This window comes from Spermophilus citellus (assembly GCF_964194105.1).
Source record: "Spermophilus citellus genome assembly, chromosome: 9".
NCBI lineage: Eukaryota > Metazoa > Chordata > Mammalia > Rodentia > Sciuridae > Spermophilus > Spermophilus citellus.
Genome location: NC_138191.1, coordinates 5,410,315 through 5,431,540, shown reverse-complemented (window position 1 = coordinate 5,431,540; position 21,226 = coordinate 5,410,315). Strand labels below are relative to the sequence as shown.

Here is a 21,226-nt window from a genome sequence, read left to right as displayed (position 1 = left end):
AATGGGAAGTTATACTCCATATATGTATAATATGTCAAAATACATGCTACTGTCATGTATAACTAAAAAAAAACCAATTAATTAATTACTTTTAAAAAATTTATGTATGAAACACAGGAAGGATAACTGGCCCACAGGGCATCAATGTAAGATTTTAACTTAGTAAGAACTGTGATATGATTAATCAACCTTCTTTTTAATATTTATAGTCAATTTTACTGTATATATGATATGACTAACTATTAGTAATTTCAGACCTAATCATGTCCTTTCAGGGGGGTACCAGGGATTGAACTCAGGGACACTCAAACACTGAGCCACATCCCCAGCCCTATTTTGTATTTTATTTAGAGACAAGGTCTCACTGAGGCTGGCTTTGAATTTACAATCCTCCTACCTCAGCCTCCCAAGCCACTGGGCTAATTATGTTCTTTTGACCTAAATTTTATTATAGTAGGATACACATAAAATTTACTGTCTTTAAAAATGTGTGTGTGTGTGTGAGAGAGAGAGAGAGAGAGAGAGAGAGAGAGAGAGAGAGAGAGAGAGACCGGGAATTGAACTCAGGACCTCACACATACTAGGAGAGTGCTATCACTGAGCTAGAGCCCCAGACCCCACTTTAATCATTTTTAAGTATATAGGTCAGTGGGGCTATAGCTCAGCGGTAAAGCATTTGCCTAGCATGTGTGAGACCCTGGGTTCAATCCCACATAAAAAATAAATAAATGAATAAAAATAACTCCTCATTAGTGTTTCACACCAGCCCTTGATGACCACCATTCTACTTTCTGCTTCTAATTTTGATTACTCTAAATACCTCAAATATATAGAAATATGTAGTATTTGTCTTTTTATGACTATATTATTTTACTTAACACAATATTCTCAAGTTTCATTCATGTTGTAGCATGTCTGAATTTCCTTCTGTTTTAAGGCTGCATATTCCATTATAATGTATATATACACTTTTTTTTTTAGTCCATCCATCCATGGACCCTTGTGTTGCCTTCATGTTCTAGCTGCTATGCAAAATGCTGCTGTGAACACGGATATAAAAACACCTCCTTAAGGCCTCTCTCTCTCTCTCTCTCTCTCTCTCTTTAGTTGTAGATGGACACAATGCCTTTATTTTATTTTTATGTGGTGCTGAGAATTGAACCCAGGGCCATGCGCATGCAAGGCAGGTGCTCTACCACTGAGCCACAACCCCAGCCCTCTTTTGCCTGTTTTTGAAATGGGTTGTTTTGTTGCTGAATTTGGAAGTTCACTATATAGTCTGTATATTGGTTGCTTATCACATATATGACTTGCAAATATTTTCTTCCATTCTGTGGATTGCCTTTTATTCTGTTGACTTTATCTTTTAATGAACAAGTTTTCAAAATCTTTGTGAAGTCCAATTTGACTGTTTTTTTTTTCCTTTATTGCCTGTATTTTGGTATCATACCCAAGAAAGCATTGCCCAGTACAATATTGTCAAGCTTTGTCCTAGATTTTACTCTGAAAGTTTTATACTTTTAGGTCTTACATTTAGGTCTTTGAAACATTTTGAACTAATTTTTACATATGGTGTTTGGAAAAGGCACAACTTTTTTTTTTTTTTTGCATGTGGTTACCCAGTTTTCTTCATGCTGATTATTTAAAAGGCTGCCCTTTCCCCATTAAAAGGGCTTGGTGCCCTTCTAAAAAATTATTGGACCATGTATGCAAGGATTTTTTCATGGATTCTCTATTCCATTGGTATACATGTCTGCCTTGATGTTTGTACCACACATTTTGATTACTGTAACTTTGTATTAAGACTTAAAATCAGGAAAGTTAAATTCCCTAGTTTTATTCTTTTTCAAGCTTCTTTTAATTATTTGGAAAATTTTAAGATTCTCTATGAATTGTAAGATGGATTTTTTTCTATTATTGAAAAAGTCGTCATTGTGATTTTGTTGGGGTGAAGGGTGCACTGGGGATTGAAACCAGGGGTTCTCTACCACTGAGCTACACCCCTAGCCCTTTTTATTTTGCTGTGATTATTTATTTATTTATTATTGGTGCATTATAGTTGTACATATTCATATTTCACATATTTATATACGCACACAATATAATAACATAATTTGGCCAATATCACTCTTCAGGTTTTTCCCCTTCCTTCCTACCTCCCACTCGTTAGTCCCTTTCCTCTACTGATAGATCCACCCCCACTTTTGTTTTCCTTTTTTCTCTCTAGGTTCCACATATGAGAGAAAACATCATAGGACCTTTGACCTTCTGAGTTTGACTTATTTCACTTATCATGGTGGATTCTAATTCCATCCATTTTTCTGCAAAGGCCATAATTTCATTCTTCTTTATGGCTGAATAAAACTCCATGGTGTGTATGTACCCACCTTTTCTTTATCCATTCTTCACTGATGGACACCTAGGCTGGTTCCATAGTTTGATTATTGTGAATTGTGCTCTTATAAACACAAATGTGCATGTATCACTATAGTAAGATGACTTTAATTCTTCAGGGTAAATACTGAGAAGTGGTATAGTTGGATCATATGGTGGTTCCATGCCTAGTCTTTTGAAGAGCCTCTATACTGATTACCATAGTAGTTGTACTAATTTACAGTTCCACCAACAGTGCAAAAGTATTCCTTTTTGTCCACATCCTCTCTAGCAACTAGTATCATTTGTATTCTTGAGACTACCATTCTGACAGGCGTGAGATGAAATCTCAATGTATTTTTGATTGCATTTCTCTAATTGCTAATGATATTGAACATTTTTTGTGTATTTGTACTTTCATGTATTTATTGGCCATTTGTATTTCTTTTTTGAGAAGTGTCTGTTCAGTTCATATGTCCTTTAATTGCCCAGCCCTTTTTATTTTGTCCAGGCTTTGAACTTGCAATTCTCCTGCCTCAGCCTTCTTAATCATTGGGATTTTGATAGGGATTGCATTGAATCTGTAAATCACTTTGGATAGTATTAACATCTTAACATTAAGTCTTCCATTCTGGGGCTGGGGATGTGGCTCAAGCGGTAGCGCGCTCGCCTGTCATGCGTGCGGCCCGGGTTCGATCCTCAGCACCACATACAAACAAAGATGTTGTGTCCGCCGAGAACTAAAAAATAAATATTAAAAATTAAAAAAAAAAAAGTCTTCCATTCTATGAATATGGGATTTCTTTCTATTTAGTAATATCTTCTTTAACTTCTTTTAACCACATTTTGTAGTTTTCATTGTACAAGTCTTTTACCTCCTTGGTTAAACTAATTCCTAAATATTTTATTCTTTTTGAGGCTATTTTAAATGGAATTGCTTTCATAATTTCCTTTTCAAACTGTTCATTGTTAGTGTATAAAAATGTAACTGATTTTTATAAGTTGACTTAGTATCCAGATGCTTTGCTGAATTCATGTAGTAGATTGTACATGAGCATGTGCTCTTTTTTTTTTTTTTAAAGAGAGAGTGTGAGAGAGAGAGAGAGAGAATTTTTTAATATTTATTTTTTAGTTCTCAGCAGACACAACATCTTTGTATGTGGTGCTGAGGATTGAACCCGGGCCACATGCATGCCAGGCGAGCGTGCTACCGCTTGAGCCACATCCCCAGCCCCAGCATGTGCTCTTGAACCTTGTAGAACAATGTTGAATAGAAGTGGCAAAAGTGTATATCCTTGCTTTATTCTTGAGTAGAGAAAAAACTTTCAGTGTAACCATTGAATATAACATTAGCTATGGGTTTTTCAATATAAAACTTCTGTTATGTTGAGGTAGTTTTCTTTTTTCCTGTTATTGAATGAACTATTAGTAATTTCAGGGCCTAATTAACTCCCAATTAAAGCATCCTAATTTCTTTCTGTTTCCACAGTGTTATTCATTATTACTTTCACATAAGACAAATTGTAACACAACATAGTTTTTATACCTTTTTTTAATATTTATTTTTTAGTTGTAGTCGGACACAATACCTTTATTTATTTATTTTTTATGTGGTGCTGAGGATCGAACCCAGGGCCTTGCACATTCTAGGCAAGCGCTCTACCATGGAGCCACAACCCCAGCCGTAGTTTTTACACTTTTTACCAATTGGTAACAAAAGTTTGTTGGAGGCAAAGACTGAGCTACTAGATTGAGGCTTGGTTGTTTTTAATTTTGTAAATTTGCTTTATCTCATGGGAGCAAAAATCTTTTTATTTATTAGAATAAAGACAAAATTTTTATGTATTAGAATAGTTCTACAAACACATGTTTACAACAAAATAAACCACTGTCCATTAAGACACAGTAATGCAGATTTAAGAATGCTGATGGTCAATCTCAGTAGCAAAAGCAGAGCTGCCTCATTGGTCTGATTATTGCTGTCTTGATATCATGTTTTCTTTACAAACTGGATGCTGGAGAATGTCTGGCCAAAGCTCGATTTTTTCCTTTTTCCCTTTTCCTTCTCTCTCTTTTTTTCCCCTTTTATCTTCATTTTTTTTAGTTGTAGATGGACATAATACCTTTATTTTATTTATTTTTATGTGGTGCTGAGGATCAAACCCAGTGCCTCACACATACGAGGCAAGTGATCTACCACTGAGCCACAACCCCAGACTCCAAAGCTCAATTTTTTTAAAAAGTTCATGATACCTTTAATGCCCCAAAACACAGATAATTAAGAACTATAATATCTTTAAGGGATTTATCTGATTACAATGTCCAAATCAACACTCTGTAATGGAATTTGAATGACACATTTAGATGTGCTCAACCGACATCAAATGTCTACCCATAGATAGGGCTGGGGTTGTGGCTCAGTGATGGAGAGTTTGCAAAGCACAGGTGAGGCACTGGGTTCAATCCCCAGCACCACAAAAAAAAAAACAAAAACAAAAACAAAAAAAACTAAATAAACAGAAGTATTGTGGTCCATCTACAACTAAAAATATATTTTTTAAAATGTTTACCCATAATTATCTCTTGCTCTAATATTTCCTTAAAGGTTCTCACATTTCGAATTGGAAATCACCCAGGAGTCCTGAACCCTAGTCCAGCTGTGGAGGTTGTACAAGTGCGCTTCATATGTGCCCATCCTGCCAGTATGTCCGTAACACCAGTATACAAGGTGCCAGCTGGTGCCCAGCCCTGTCCTCTGCCTCAGCACAACAAACAACTGGTAAGCATCAAGTCTTTTTCCAACTAGGCATTTTTTTTCCATGCTTTAGAGGCAGGGATATGAAATATAGCTTTTGTCTCATCAAAGTCAAGGTAACTATTTTGTTACTCATTTTCTAATAGTGAGTAAACTGTTAGACTTGGTAAACTTAGTGACATGACTGTGCTTGTTGTACACAGCTTGTGATTATGACAATAGACAACGGAGATCTCTCCTAATTACTTCCAAAAGGTCTTGCTAATATGCTTTCATAATAAATCTTTTAGCATTGTTAATAAATAATAAAATTTAATGATGAGCAATAATGTAGTTATTTTGTAGGTAGCAGAGAAATGAAGAATTAATTGTCTAATAATGATTTGTCTAATAAAGTTTTAAAAAGTGAATCAGAGACTGGAAGTGTAGCTCAGTGGTAGAGCTTTCATATTCCACCTGGGAGGCACTGGGTTTGATCCTCAGCACCACATAAAAATAAAATTAAAAAATAAATATTAAAAACTTCTCTCTCTCTCTCTTTAAAAAAAAAGGCTTAGTATGTCTTTTGAAAAAAAAAAAATAAAATAAAATGAAGGTGTTGTGTCCATATACAACTAAAAAGCTAGAACATTGGACTATATAATAAATGAGGTTGACTGTAATCCTAATCATGGGAGAAGTCATTACTCACCCTATACAGAACAGAACAATCTATTAATTTTTCCCATTTTACAGATGAGAAAACTTAATGTGTTAGTCAGCTTTTCATTGCTATAACTCAACTAGCTGACAAGAACAACCTAAATGAGTATAAGTGTATTCTGAGTTCAAGGTTTCAGAGGTACCATCCAGATTGACTGACTCCATTGCTCTGAGCCCAAGACAAGGCAGAGCATGATGGTATAGCAGGGAATAGCTGTTCCACTCATGACATCCAGGAAGCAGGGGGTGCTGATGGGGCCACAAGGAAGATCAGTTCTTCCAAGGCACATCCCTAGTGACCCACTTTCTTCCTCAAGCCAAGCCTCACCTACCTACAGTTACCACCCAGTTAGTCTAGTCAAACTAGAGTGGACTGATTAGGCTACACCTCTCATGATTTAATCATTTCACCTCTGAATAGTCCTGAATTAACACAGGAGCTTTTGGGGGACACCTTATATCTACACCACAACACTGGGCTTGGGTTGTAATGCCGTAGTAGAGCACTTGCCTAGCATGTGTGAGGCACTGAGTTCAATTCTCAGCACCATATATAAATAAATAATTATTTTTAAAAAATCAATGAATAAAGCTAAACCACAAAACTGAGGCTTTTAGAAGTTGAGTAACATTCTCCAAAGTCATCAACTAGAAAGTAGTACATCTGTCTGATCACAAACACGTTATTAACTTTATGTTGTACTGCCTTATATTATTAAAGAATAGTATGAGATGTTACAAGTCTAGAACCCAGATTTTTTTCAGAATCAAATTCCACACTAAGTATTATCATTTTAATTTTATGAATGATTCACTTTTAAAAATATATTTTTAGTTGTATATGGACACGATACCTTTATTTTATTTTTATGTGGTGCTGAGGATCAAACCCAGTGCCTCCCACGTGTGAGGCAAGAGCTCTACCACTGTCCACACTCCCAGTCCCTGATTCACTTTTTTCTTTTTTTTTTTTTTAAGAGAGAGTGAGAGAGGAGAGAGAATTTTTAATATTTATTTTTTTTTAGTTCTCGGCAGACACAACATCTTTGTTGGTATGTGGTGCTGAGGATCGAACCCGGGCCGCACGCATGCCAGGCGAGCGCGCTACCGCTTGAGCCACATCCCCAGCCCCCCTGATTCACTTTTCAAAAAGTATTTCTGGGCTGGGGATATAGCTCAGTGGAAGATCACTTTACTTGTGATGAACCCAGCCTAATTCCATTTTAAGATTGTGAGCCATCTCATCACAAAGTCATGAAAAGTTAATTTCTGTTTTACTATAAATTACTGTGATTTCTAAACCTGTTTGGAGTTCCTCCCTGTGCCTTGAACTCACCCATGCCTGGCTTTCCCTGACCAGATAACAATCCTCTCTAAAACCTTAGCCGTGCCTCATAAATTCTGATGTGGATCTAAATTTATTCCCTACCTTGAAATGTTAAGCCATTTAGATCATTAACATACAATCTTCCTTTGTATTATGCTTGTCAAAATCCTGTTATCTGTAAGTTCTCAAGACACCCCCCCCTTTGCAATTTTTTGTGCTAAAAAACCTTATTCCTGGAAAGCTGGAGTGCTGGTCTCTAGCCCAGGTTGGGAGAGACAGCCATTGATCACTCTTTTTTGTGTGTACACAATACAAGCTTGCTTTAATTTTATTTAAAATTGGAGTCAGTGGTCTTTTCTTTGCATCGGGGTTCAACACTTGCCTTGCCTATGTGAGGTCCTCAGTTTCATCCCCAGAACTGCAAAAACAAACAAATAAAATGAAAAAATCACAAACACTACAAGTGGAATAGAACCAGCTTTACCCCTATAGCATAATTATCTTCAATGTCATTTTCTATTCATTTTAAATAATTCAAGTTTACAGAAAAGTTACAAAAAATGTTTTCCCTGAACCATTTGAGTTAGAGACATGATTCTCATCACCCTTCCCACATATATTTATTTTTATACTTGAGATATGATATTTAAGTCATATAGTTCAACCTCTTGAAATGTACAATTTAAAGTTATTTAGGAACCACCACACTACCTTACTCCAGCTCTTTTTGTTGTTCTTGTTTGCAGTACTAGGGATTAAAACCATGGCCTTGTGCCCTTTAAATTTTGAGACATGTTCTAAGTGGCCCAGCTTGGCCTCAAACTTGTGATGCTCCTGCTTGTCTCCTGAGAAGCTGGCATTACAGGCATCCACCATGCCTGGCTTCCAGATAATTCTCATTTTCCCCAGAAGAAGTCCCATACTAATTAGCAGTTGCTTTCATTACCTTCTCCTAGCTGCTGTCAATCACTAATATACTTTTTATCTTTATGGATTTGCCTATTTAGACATTTCATATAAATCATATAATGTGTGTTACTTATAAAAGTTTAGCTTCTTTCATTTAGCATGTTTTCAAAGTTCATTTGTGTTGTAGCATTTATCAATACTGTATTCTTTTTTGTGTGTGTGCTTGAATGGTAGTCCATTATGTAAAAATACTACAATTTGCTTTTCCACTCATCCGTTGAATGGACGTGTTGTTTCTATTTTGAGGCTACCAATAAAGTGCTGCCATGAATATTCACATGCAAGTTTTCATGTGAACACGTTTTCATTTCTCTTGAGTATGTATCTAGAATTGGAATTGTTGACTCATATGTTAACTCTGTTTAGTCTTTTGAAGAGCTGCATTATTTTACATTTCCCCTAGCAAGGTAAGAGAATAGCAGTCTTTCTGTATCCTTGCCAATACTTGCTTTTTAAAAAATACTTTTTAGTTTTTTACAGTCGGACATATACTTTTATTTTATTCATTTATTTTTATGTGGTGCTGAGGATGGAAGCCAGCGCCTCTCACATGCTAGGCAAGTGCTCTACTGCTGAGCCACAACCCCAGCCACCCCCACCCCCAATACTTGTTAATGCTTGTCATTTTGATATAACCTTCCTAGAGGAAATGAAGTAGTATCTCATGGTGATTTTTATTTGCACTTTCCAATGACTAATTAGATTATGCATCTTTCCATGTGTTTATTGGCCATCTGTATATCTTCTTTGAAAAAATATATTTTACCAGCTTTTTTTCAGATCTTTTGCCAGCTCTTTTCCCCTTATACTGAAGACTGAACCCAGGGCCTTGCACATGCTACTAAAGCACTCTACCACCAAGCTATTTTTTATACCACCATTTTCTATTTTTGGAAGAAGTTGAGAATTATTGCCATTCATTGTTCTTTAAACATTTGGTAAAATGTATCAGTTAAGTCATCCGCATCTTTCTATTGATTTCATTTGGAGATAGGATCTTGCTAAATTGCCCAGGTGGTCCTGCCTCAGCCTCCTGAGTATCTGGGGTTATTGGCATACACCACCACACCTGGCCTTTTGACAGTTTTTTTTTAATTGAATTGTCTTTTTATTCTGTTTTAAGAGTTCTTCATTTCATATATTCTAGATACAAGTTTGTTTTCAAACTTGATTTGCAAGATTTTTATACTGTTTTATGGGTTTTCTTTCACCTTCTTGATTGTATTTTTTTGAAGCACAGAAGTATTTAGTTTATCCAATTAATCATTTTTGTTGTTGTTGTTGCTTATACTTTTGGTGTAGTATCTAAGAAACTATTGCCCAATCCAAGGGCAGAAAGATTTATGACTTTGATTTCTTCTAAGAGTTTTATAGCTCTTAATTTTGTCCCCTGATCCATGTTGAGTTCATTTTTATCTATAGTGTGAGGTAGGAACCCATCTTCATTCTTTTGTATGTGAATATCCAGTTGACTCAGAACCATTTATTATTAAGATTATTCTTGGGCTGGGGATTTGGCTCAAGCGGTAGCGCACTCGCCTGGCATGCGTACGGCCCGGGTTCGATCCTCAGCACCACATACAAACAAAGATGTTGTGTCCACCGAAAACTAAAAAATAAATAAATATTCTTTAAAAAAAGATTATTCTTTCTCTTTTGAGTAGTCTTGGCATTTTTATTGAAAATTTATTAACCATAAACTTGAGAATTCATTTCTGAACTCCAAAATTTATGCTATTAATTTTTGTGTTTGTGGTGAGGGGGATTGGGGATTTAACATAGGGATGCTTTGCCACTGAGCTACATCTCCAGTCCTTTTTTTATTTTGAGATAGAGTACTACTAAATTGCTGAGGCTGGCCTCCAACTTGCAAACTTCAGCCTCTCAAATTGCTGGGATTACAAGAAAGCACCACTTTTTGTTCTTTTTGATGCTATCATAAATGGTGTTATTTCCCTAATTTCATTTTCAGATTATTCATTGCTAGTAGTAGAAATACAACTGAGCTGGATATGGTGGCACATGCCTGTAATCTCAGGAACTCAGGAGGCTGAGTCAGGAGGACTGTAAGCTCAAGGCCAGCCTCAGAAATTTAGTGAGACCTTCAGCAACATACTGAGATCCTATCTCAAAAATTAAAAGGACTGGTGATATAGATCAGTGTATAGCACCCCTATATTTCATCCCCAGTACCAAAAAAGAAAGAAAATACAATACAATTGCCTTTTACATATTGATTTTGTATCTGCAATATTGTTGCACTCATTTATTAATTCTAATAGTTTTTTTTTGTTGTTGTTGTTGGATTCCTTACAGATTTCTATATATAAAACCATGTCATCTGAAAATAGAGATGGTTATACTTCTTCATCTGTAATCTGGATGCCTCTATCATTTTCTTGCCTAGTTGCCCTGACTAGAACCCTCCAGTATAATGTTCAGGAGAAGTAGTGAGAATAGATATCCTTATACTTTTTCTAATCTTATGGGGAAAACTTCCAGTCTAGACCATTAAATCTGATATTGGATGTGGGTTTTTCTTTTCTTTTTTTTAAATATTTATTACATTTTGTCAAATGCTCTTTCTGCATCTGTTTTTTCCTGTATTATATGGATTTATTTTCATATGTTGAACCAACTTTATATTCTTTGGATAAATTCTACTTGGTTATGGTATATAAACCTTTCTATATACTCCTAAATTCAGTTTGCTCAAATTTATACATTTATGTACTTATGTAGGTACTAAGAATTGAATCCAGAGGCATTTTACCAAAGAGTCACATCCTCAGCCCTTTTTATTTTTCCTTTTGAGACAGGGTCTTGCTAAATTGCTAGGGCCTTGCTAAGTTTCTGAGGCTAGCCTTGAACTTGTGATCCTTCAGCCTAGGCCTCTTGAGTCGCTGGGACTACAGGTGTCTGCCACTATGCCCAGCCTAAGAATTTTTAAATTTCTCCCTTAAGCTCTTCAATGACATACTCATCATTCAAAAGTGTAATTTTTGGCTTGAGAGCAGTGGTGCACACTGTAATCCCAGCTACTTGGGAGGCTAAGGCAGGAGGATCGAAAATTCAAGGTCACCTGCAATTTAGTGAAACCCTGTCTCAAAATAAATAATGCAAAGGACTGGGGATGATGTAGCTCAATGGTAAAATGTCCCTGGGTTTAACCCCTAGTGCAAAAAACGAAAATATATCGTTCAATCTCCCTGTGTTTGTATAGTTTCTATACTTTTTTCTTGCTGTTGGTTTCAAAAAAATTTCATTATGATCTGACAAAATTCAAGGAATTATCTAATTTTTTTTTTGTATTTGCCAAGATGTGCTTAATGTCTAATGTGTAATTTATTTTGGAGAAAGTTCCATAAACAGCTGAAAAGAAAATGTATTCAGCTGTTGTGGCATTAAATATTCCATAGATATCTATTAAATCCATTTTAATCTAAAGTATAGTCTAACTCTGTTGTATCTTTGTTGATTTTATGTCTGTATGATTTATTAGTAAGTGGTAAATTGAAGTCACCCACTATTATTGTACTGGGGCCCATCTGTCCCTTTATTAAGTGGTTGGTTTTTTATGAAATTGGGTACACTGACATTTGGGGCATAAATATTTACAATCATTATGTCTTCTTGTCAGATTATTCCCCTTACCAATACACAGTGACCTTCTTTGTCTCTTCTGACTAATTTTGGCTTGATGTCTGCCTGTCAAATACAAGAATAGCTACTTCTACTACCATTTTTGGGTTCCGTTTGCATGGACTATTGTTTTCTATCCTCTCAATCTGTGAATGTCTTGCTGGTGAAGAGTGCTTCTTAACACAACATGTACTTGGGCCTTGTTTTCTAATCAATCTGCCAGTTTATGTCTTTTTTTGTTTGTTTGTTTTATTTGTTTTTGGTGCTGGGGATTGAACTCAGGGGTTCTCAACCACTGAGCCACCTCCCCTGTGTTAAACCACGATGCAAAGAAAAGACCACCAACTCCAATTCAAGTCAAACTACAGCAAGCTCGTAAATCCAAACGGCCGGGGCTCACTCTCCCAAAATCAGTGGGAATAGAAGACAGCATTGCAGTTCTCTAGGAATGCAGCTTTATAGCACGGAAAGTTGCAAAAAAGGGGGGTGTCTTGAGAACTTACAGATATCAGAATTTTGACAAGTATAACACAAAGGCAGGTTAATGGTCTAAATGGTTCAGCACTTAGGGAGTAAAATTAGATCCCAACATCAGAATTTATGAGGCCCCACTAAAGTTTCAGAGAGGGTCGTTATCTGGTCAGGGAAAGCCAGGCATGGGTGAGTTCAAGGCACTGACAGGGATTCCAAGCAAGTTTAAACATCAAAACATGGCCAAGCTAAATAGAAATCGTAATATTTCACAGAAAACAGAAATGAATCCTTTATAACTTGTGACAAGATGGCTCCTGATCACCCAGCCCATTTTGGATTTTATTTAGAGACAGGGTCTCACTGAGTTGCTCAGTGCCTTGCCATTGCTGAGGCTGGCTTTGAACTCGTGATTCTCTGCCTTCTCCCAAGCCACTGATATTACAGACATGCACCACAGTACCCAGCTGAGTTTATGTCTTTATTTAGAGAATTAAGATCATTTATATTCAACATTGTTATAGAGACGTATGTATTCTTTCCTGTCATTTTGTTTTATTTCTAATGTCTGGTTCATTTCTGACTCTCATTTGCTTATCTGCTCTTCTAATTATATTTTTTTGTGCTCTTTTGGTTGTTTTTATCTTCTTCTCTGTGTAGGATTCCTTTAAATATCTTTTGCAGTGCTGTCTTAATCAGAATTCCTTAAGTTGATGCTTATCTCTTGGAAAGTTTTTGTTTTTTCTCCAATTCTGAAGGACAGCTTTGCTGAATATTGTGATCTAGTTGACAGTTATTTTCTTTCAGGGCTTGAAATATATCATTCCATGCTCTCCTATCCTTGATTTTCTTTTGAGAAATCTGGTGCTGTTCTGGTAGGTTTGCTTGTATAAGTCCCTTGGAGCTTCTCCCTTGCAGCTGTTAAAATTCTTTCTTTATTCTGAATTATTGGCATTTTGACTATCATATCATGGAGCGGCTCTTTTTTGGTCATCTGTATTTGTAGTTACATATGCTAACAGTATGTTGCAGGTTCATCTTATTCACAAGTATTTACAAGATTAGAGTTTTTTTTTTTTTTTTTGCTAATTCACTGAATAAGTTTTCTGTGCCATTAGCTGTCATCTTCATTCCTTTCTTGAGATCTAAAAGGTTGTTTTTTTTTTTTTTGGTTTTGTTTTTTAGGGTACTAGGTACCCAGGGGTACCTTATCACTGAGCTACATCCCCAGCCCTTTTATTTTTTGAGACAGGGTCTTGCTAAATTGCTGAGGTTGGCCTCAAACTTGTGATCTCCCTGCCTCAGTTTCCTGAGTAGCTGGGATTATAGGCATGTGCCATGGTGCCTGATTGAGACTTTATTTTTTTTTTAACTTAAAAAAATTTTTTGTAGTTATGAATGGATATCATCCCTTTATTTTGTTTACTTATTTTTTATAAAAATAAAACAAAAAAAGACCCTCAAATAACAATGGTAGAGATATTCATCCCTGAGCCACAGGCCCAGTCCCTGGCTGAGACTTTAGAGTCCTAAATTTTGTCTTTTAATATTGTCCCAGAGATCTATTTGTAGTTTCTTTTTATTTCTATTGTTTTTTTATTGTTGTCTGAATGTTATAGTTCACCCACCTTGTCCTTAAGCCCTGATATTTTTTCTTCTGCTTCATCTAGTCTATTCGAGAAATTTTTCACTGGGTTTTTTATTTGACTTATTGTGCCTATCATTTCTAAGATTTCTGTTTGGTTATTTTTCAAACTCTCTCTTTAATGAAATGTTCTTTCATATCCTATGTTATGTTCCTTAATTCACTACTTAGTTCTTCTTTTATTTCATTGATCATTTGAACTATCAAATTTTAAAATTCTTTGACATTTCCTTCACTTTAGTAGCTATGGATTCAGTAATTGGGGAGTTTTGAACTTTTGGAGGAATATTATTTCCTTGCTTTCTCATGTTATCTGTGTTTCTGTGTTGAAATTTGCACTTCTTTTGGGATAAAAATCTTTACCATTGTTATTTGAGGGTCTTTTTTTGTGAGCTGATTTCTGTTTATGATGGGCCCCAGTCTAAGGCTTTATCTAAGCCCCAAAGTACCTACTCAGCATGTTAAAGTGCTATAAATGCTATGCTTAATCCAACTCAGTTTTGAGAGGAGAGAGTAACCACCAGTAATAGCTATAGCTTTAAAGAAAAATTTATATCAATATATATCTGTCATATATAAATTTTAAAAATTAATTATACACACACACACAGACACATTAAAAACTTGTTGTAGCTGGGTGTGGTGGCACACACAGGTAAACCAGGTGAATCGGGAGACTGAGGCAGGAGGATCATAAGTTTAAGGCCAGCCTTAGCAACTTAGCATAAGTCCCTGAACAACTTGGTGAAACCTTGTTTCAAAATAAAAAAGAAAAAGGAATGGAGACCTAGTTCAGTGGTAGAAAGCACCCCTGGGTTCAATTCCCAGTTCAAAGAAAGAAAGAAAAAAAAAACTTGATGAAAAACATTCTCTGTGCCTTCATCAAACAAAAGAAGAAAGGGGAACTGATTATATAGAATAGGATGAAAAATTATGTACTAAAGAAAATAAAATTAATATAAACTCTATAGAAAATAGAAAAGGGAAAGAAGGGACAGGGAGATTAAAAAAACAGTGTAGGAGAGGGAAGAGAAACAGAAGAAAAATGAGAAGAGAAAGAAAGGAAAGAGACTAAAAATGAGAGATAAGAAAAAAGAGAAAAATCTAATTGAGTTATCAGAAATACCTAACATTATATAAAAACATGAAATAACAAGTAGTGATGTAAGCCAAACAAACCAACATAGAATACCACAAGTGAAATAAAAAACAGATATGAAAAAAGACCAGAAGTCCTCTTGCCAAGATTTAGCATGAAGATACTTCTTCCAGGTGCTTTAAGTTCTGAAATCCTCAGGCATTAGAGGCCTGGCCAATGCCCAAGCTGGCTGCATATACCCTGGCTGGCTGTAGGACTGAAGGCAGCTGACTGCACTGGGCTGGAGAATCTCTCAGTCAGTCTCTGGCTTCCAAAAACAACATGGAGTTCAGCCACCTAGTCTATTCATGCAGTCTTCTCCATGCCCCCCTCCTCCAGAGTGAACTTAGGCAGCTCTGCATCTTCTGCTGTGGGCCTATGAGCCAGAGTGCTCCACTGGAATCACGTTTCCCCAGCCTGGTAGTCAGATCCCTGTCCCACTCTGGTAGCCATTTTGTGCTCTCAGGGATTTCTTGGTGTGCAGAGAGAATCACCACAGGTCTAGAGTTAATTGCAAATACTTCATCCCACCCTCTCTTCACATGGACATAGTGACTCTGGGAATTCCACTGCTGGCCAGGAAACCAGTGGGCCCATTTGTATTGTAGAGGGATATCCCCCACCCAGCAGATTGAACCCTTTCTGGCATAGGTGGGGTGCTTCTTTTGCACCTGAGAGACCTTGGTGTTCAGAGAGTGAGCCCAGCCCCGTCTGTCCCTGTTGCTGGCCAGTGGGTTTCACCAGATTTAGACTAGAATATCCAGATCACAGTGATTTCATTGTGTAAATTATTCAGATGGATTGCTACCAGGTCATTGTCTATGGCACTTTGCAGCAATCTTCAGGGGAGATGAAGATGCAGGGGATTATGTTTTCCTAAGGTTCAAGTTTAGGCATGACTCCAAAAGATGGTTCCCCCACCACCACCACCACAGTTCTCTGCTCCTAAACTGAGAAAAGCAGAGTACTTCTCCTAATAGTCACAGTCACCTATGCATTTTGTGGTTTAGCTAAATTCTGATTAACTTTATATATATTTATGTTAAACCTCAGTACATTCCCTCAGTCTCCCACTTCACTGAGTACCTGTTCTCCAGCTCTTTTTTTTTGGTACCAGGGATTGAACCCACCGGTATTTAACCACTGAGCCACATCCCCGGCCTTGATTTGTGTTTTATTTAGAGACAGGGTCTCACTAAGTTGCTAAGGGCCTAGCTAAGTCCCTGAGGCTGGCTTTGAACTCACAAACTTCCTGCTGCAGCCTCCTGAGCTTCTCAAATTACGGCCCTTTGCCACCACATCTGGCTCAAAACATTTTCTAATTCATAATTTCTTCTTTGACCCATTCAGGAGTGTTTTAAGTTCCACACATTTTTTGAATATCACAAATATTCAGTTATTGAGTCCTAATTTCATTCTGTTGTTATTCAAGAACAACTTTCTGATTCAAGTACTTTTACTGAGACTTCTGTTCAAACACATGGCCTATGCTAGATGATGTTCCATGTGTTCTTAAGAAGAGTGTATCCTAGGGCAGGGGCTGTAGCTCAGTGGCAGAGCTCTTGCCTAGCATGTGTGAGGAACTGGGTTTGATCCTTAGCACCACATAAAAAAATAAACAAATAAGATAAAGTCATTCTGTCCATCTACAACTACAAAGAAAACAATTTAAAGAAAGAAAGAAAGAAGAGTGCATCCTAGCTGGGTGTGGTGGTGCAGTCCTGTAATCGCAGCAGCTCAGGGGGCTGAGGCAGGACGATTGCAAGTTCAAAGCCAGCCTCAGCAACTTACGGAGTCCCTTAGCAACTCAATGAGACCCTGTCTCTAAATAAAACTAAATAAAATATTTTTTAAAAAAGGACCAGGGATGAGCCTCCACCCTGGGTTCAATCCCTAGTACCCCCCCCAAAAAAAAGTGTATCCTGCTGTCCTTGCAAATAACAGATATCTGTTAGGTCTAGTTGGCTTATAGTGCTGTTTAAGTCTTTTGATCTCCTGTCCATTATTGGACAGATATGACATGTCTAGATGTGGATCTTGTCAAATTTATTTGTGCCAGAAGTTCTTTGAGCTTCTTGAATGTTCATTGTTTCTCATCAGTTTGTTTTCAGCCATTCTTTCTTTCTTTTTTTTTTTTTAAAGGTGGACACAATATCTCTACTTTATTTATTTTATTTATTTTTATGTGGTGCTGAGGATCGAATCCAGTGCCTCACACTTGTGAGGCAAGCGATCTACTGCTGAGCTACAACCCCAACCCCCATTATTTCTTCAGATATTCATTCTTCCTCTTTTTCTTTATTTCTCCCTTCAGTTTTGTCACTTTTTGCTTAAGGTATTTTTGAACCCTGTTGTTAAGTGCATATACATTTATAATTGTTACATATTTTTAATAGATTGATCCTTTTGTTATACTATAGTGCAGTTCTTTTGTTGTTGTTCTAAATAGTTACACTTGACAGTAGAGTGCATTTTAACACATCATACATAAATGGAGTATAATTTCCCATTCTGCTGGTTGTACATGATGTAGAATCACACCGATCATGTAGTCATATATACATAACATCATCAGATTCATTTTACTTACCTTCTTACCCCCATACTCCTCCCCTCCCTTCACTCGTCTCTGCTAATCCAAAGTAACTCTGTTCTTCCATAGCCCCCCACTTATTGTGAATTAACATCTGAATATGAGAAAAAACATTCGGTCTTTGTTTTTTGGGATTGCTTATTGGGCTTAGCATGATATTCTCCAGCTCTGTTCATTTACCAGCAGATTTCATTCTTCATTAAGGCTGATATTCCACTGTGTATGTATACCACATTTTCTTTATCTATTCATTTGTTGAAGGACACCTAGGTTGTTTCCATAGTTAGCAATTGTGAGTTGACTGCTATAAACATTGATGTGGCTATGTCACTATAGTATGCTGATTTTAAGTCCTTTGGGTATAAACCAAGGAGTGGGAGAGCTGGGTGTGAAATGGTGGTTCCATTCCCAGTTTTCTGAGGAATCTCCATACTGCTTTCCATAGTGGTTGCACCAATTTGCAGTCCCACCAGCAATGTATGAGTGTGCCTTTTCCCCACATCTTCGACAACACTTATTGTTGCTTGTATTCTGATAAGTGCCATTCTGACTGGAGTGAGATGGAATCTTAGAATAGTTTTGATTTGTATTTATGCAGAGTTAGCTCAGGCTCTACAGTTTTAAGACACAGTCCCCAGAAAGACTGCTCTCACTTCAGACAATAGCCACAACTTGAGGGGCTTACAGGCCACCTTTACTCCTGACAAACGATTTGATGATTTATTAAAATTACTTACTAAGGGGGCTGGAGATGTGGCTCGAGCGGTACATCCACTTGGCAAGCGCTGGGCACTCGGTTTGATCCTCAGCACCACATAAAAATAAAATAAAGATGTTGTGTCCACCTAAAACTAAAAAATAAATATTAAAAAATTCTCTCTCTCTCTCTCTCTCTCTCTCTCTCTCTCTCTCTCTCTCTCTGTCTGTCTCCCCCTCCCTTCCTCCCTCCCTCTTAAAAAAAATTACTTACTAAGGGGCTGGGGATGTACCTCAGTTCTACAGTGCTTTAGCATGGGTGGGCACTAGATTCAATCCTCAGCACCAGAAAACAACAACGAGAACAAAAGAATGATTCACAGTTACAGTTTTATTTATAAAGGAAATGAAGCTGTTATCAACAAAATGGGAGAGGTCTGGGAGGGTCCTAGACTGAATCGTCTGTGCCCTCTACCCATCAAATTAGCATCTGGTGAGAATATATCAGTAGAAGTTATCAGTGTATTTACCAATCAGGAAGTTCTACCAAGCTTTGGTGTCCAGGTTTTTTAATGGGATTCCATTATGTAAGCATGACTGATGAAATCATTGTCGATGTGACTGTATTCAATCTCCAAAGCCTCTTTTCTCTCTGGAGATTAGGCTGATATTACCTGACTCAAAGCACCATCCTTCTAATCACATTGTTCTTTCTGTTTTGATCAGTCTTCATCCTGAATCATCATTAGCATAAACTCAGGTGTGACCCAAGAGGCCCACCATGAGTAAAAATTCAATCCAACTGCTCGAGAAAGCCCAAGTGAGTGGCTGAGGTTGTGGCTTAGCGGTAGAGCATTCACCTAACACGTGTGAGGTGCTGGGTTCGATCCTCAGTACCACATAAAAAAAGTAAAGTAAAATGCATTGTGTTGTGTCCATCTACCCCAAAAAATACATATTAAAAAAAAAGCCTAAGTGCTTAGTAACAACCCAGCAGGAACTGGAAACAAAAACCACTCAGTTGGAACAAGTTTTTTTTATCATTCTAAAATGTCCTTCCTTTTCTCTAGTAACATTTTTTTTTGTTTTAAAGTCTACTTTTCTGATATTAATATAAATACTCCAGCTCTTTTTTTAATTACTGTTTGCAAAATATATTGTTTTTTCCTCAACCTTGTACTTTTAACCTTTACTTTTCTCTTGTAGACAACGTATAACTGGATCATACTTTTTATCCATTATGCTAATCCTGGACTTTTTATCGGCATGTGTAACTTACTTACATTTAGTGCAGTTACTGACAAGGTGGGAGTCATCTCTGCCATTGTGCTACTTGTTTTCTCTGTCATGTATCTGTTTTGTTCCTTTATTTCTCCATTTCATCCTCCTTTTGTGGTAGATATTTTACAGTGTACCATTTTAACTTTCTTGTTCTTCTATTGTATTTTTTGTGTGTGTGTGTGAACGATATTTTATTTATTCATGTTTGTTTATAACGGAAACTGTATGAATTCAAAATTAATATCCTTGCCCTGTGAGCTTCTTATAACACACCAGAAAAAATGGTTTCAGCCTCATGCTCCACACTGTTCTGCTGTGCTTTGTCCAAATAAGCCTTTATGAACTGGCTACCATCCAGTCTTACTCAGATTTTCTTGCCCACAATTTCATTTGCGAAGACTAAGTCCTCAAACATCATATCAATCATAGCAGTCAGAATGCAGTTGCTGGGACATTGCGCTTATTTTTTGCATGACTTTTTTTGAGTTAGCTTAGGCAGAATTCTTCTTTGAGAAATAAAGATAATGTGCTTCCTGCTGAGTTTTTTCTCCAATTCATGTACTAGTTAGATTTAGACTTTCTAGAAAGATTTCAGTTAAGGAATGAGAACAAAGATGATAACCAATTTGTGACCATCACCAGCTTCATTTTCCTTGACTGTTGTTATGTTCAGCTTCCTTAGCTGAGCCTAAAGTTCCAACTTCCTCTCCAGCTCAAGAAGAGCCTGAGGAATGCTAGATTCAAATTAGGCTAGTTTCTTGACTTTGGTCTTAACTGTCTTCCTACTGAAACTGAATATGATCTTTTCCTTGTTGAATGCCTGTTTAGGAAGCTATATTATTTTGAGTTTTTTTTTTTTTAGTTGTTTCCTTGAGGATTACAATTAACATATTAATCTTAAACAATCTAGTTTGGAATAAGAGCAACTTCATTTCAGAAATATATAAAACTTTCACTCCTGTATAGCTCAATTTCTTCCCCCTCTTTTTGTGCTGTTAGATTACATAGTTATATATCATATGCCCATCCAACAGATTTATAACTATTGCTTTATACATTTGCCTTTTAAATTAGGAGAAAAATAATTACAAACAAAAACTCATTTCTTCTGTCTCTCTTTAAGTTCTCTGATTCTTTCTTTTTTTAATATTTATTTTTTAGTTGTAGTTGGACACAATACCTTTATTTTATTTATTTTTATGTGGTGCTGAGAATCAAACCCAGTGCTTCGCACATGCTAAGTGAGTGCTCTACCGTTGAACCACAACCCCAGCCCCTCTTATTCTTTCTTTTAATACAAGGTCTTGCTAAGTTGCTTAGGGCCTCGATAAGTTGATGAGCCGGGTATCAAACTTGGAATCTTCCTGCCTCAGCCTCCCAAGCCACTGGGATTATAGGTATGTGCCACCATACCCAATTACCTTTTCATTTCTCATGGGGCAGTTCTGCTAGCAACAAATTCTCTCCATTTTTTTTTTTATTTTTTTAAAGGTGGGGAGGGAGAGAGAGAATTTTAATATTTATTTTTTTAGTTTTCCGCGGACACATTTTTGTTTGTATGTGGTGCTGAGGATCGAACCCAGGCCGCACACATGCCAGGCAAGCGCGCCACTGCTTGAGCCACATCCCCAGCC

General features: G+C 36.8%; 1 protein-coding gene across 1 annotated transcript in view; it reads left to right on the top strand.

The window, feature by feature from the left end:
* NUP210L (nucleoporin 210 like) overlaps window positions 1-21,226 on the top strand; it is a 106,062-nt gene that overhangs the window by 38,613 nt on the left and 46,223 nt on the right. Inside the window, exon 14 of the mRNA XM_081306845.1 lies at window positions 4,979-5,152. Within this exon, the coding sequence (XP_081162971.1) occupies window positions 4,979-5,152 (174 nt within the window). The remainder of the gene's footprint in view (window positions 1-4,978; window positions 5,153-21,226) is intronic.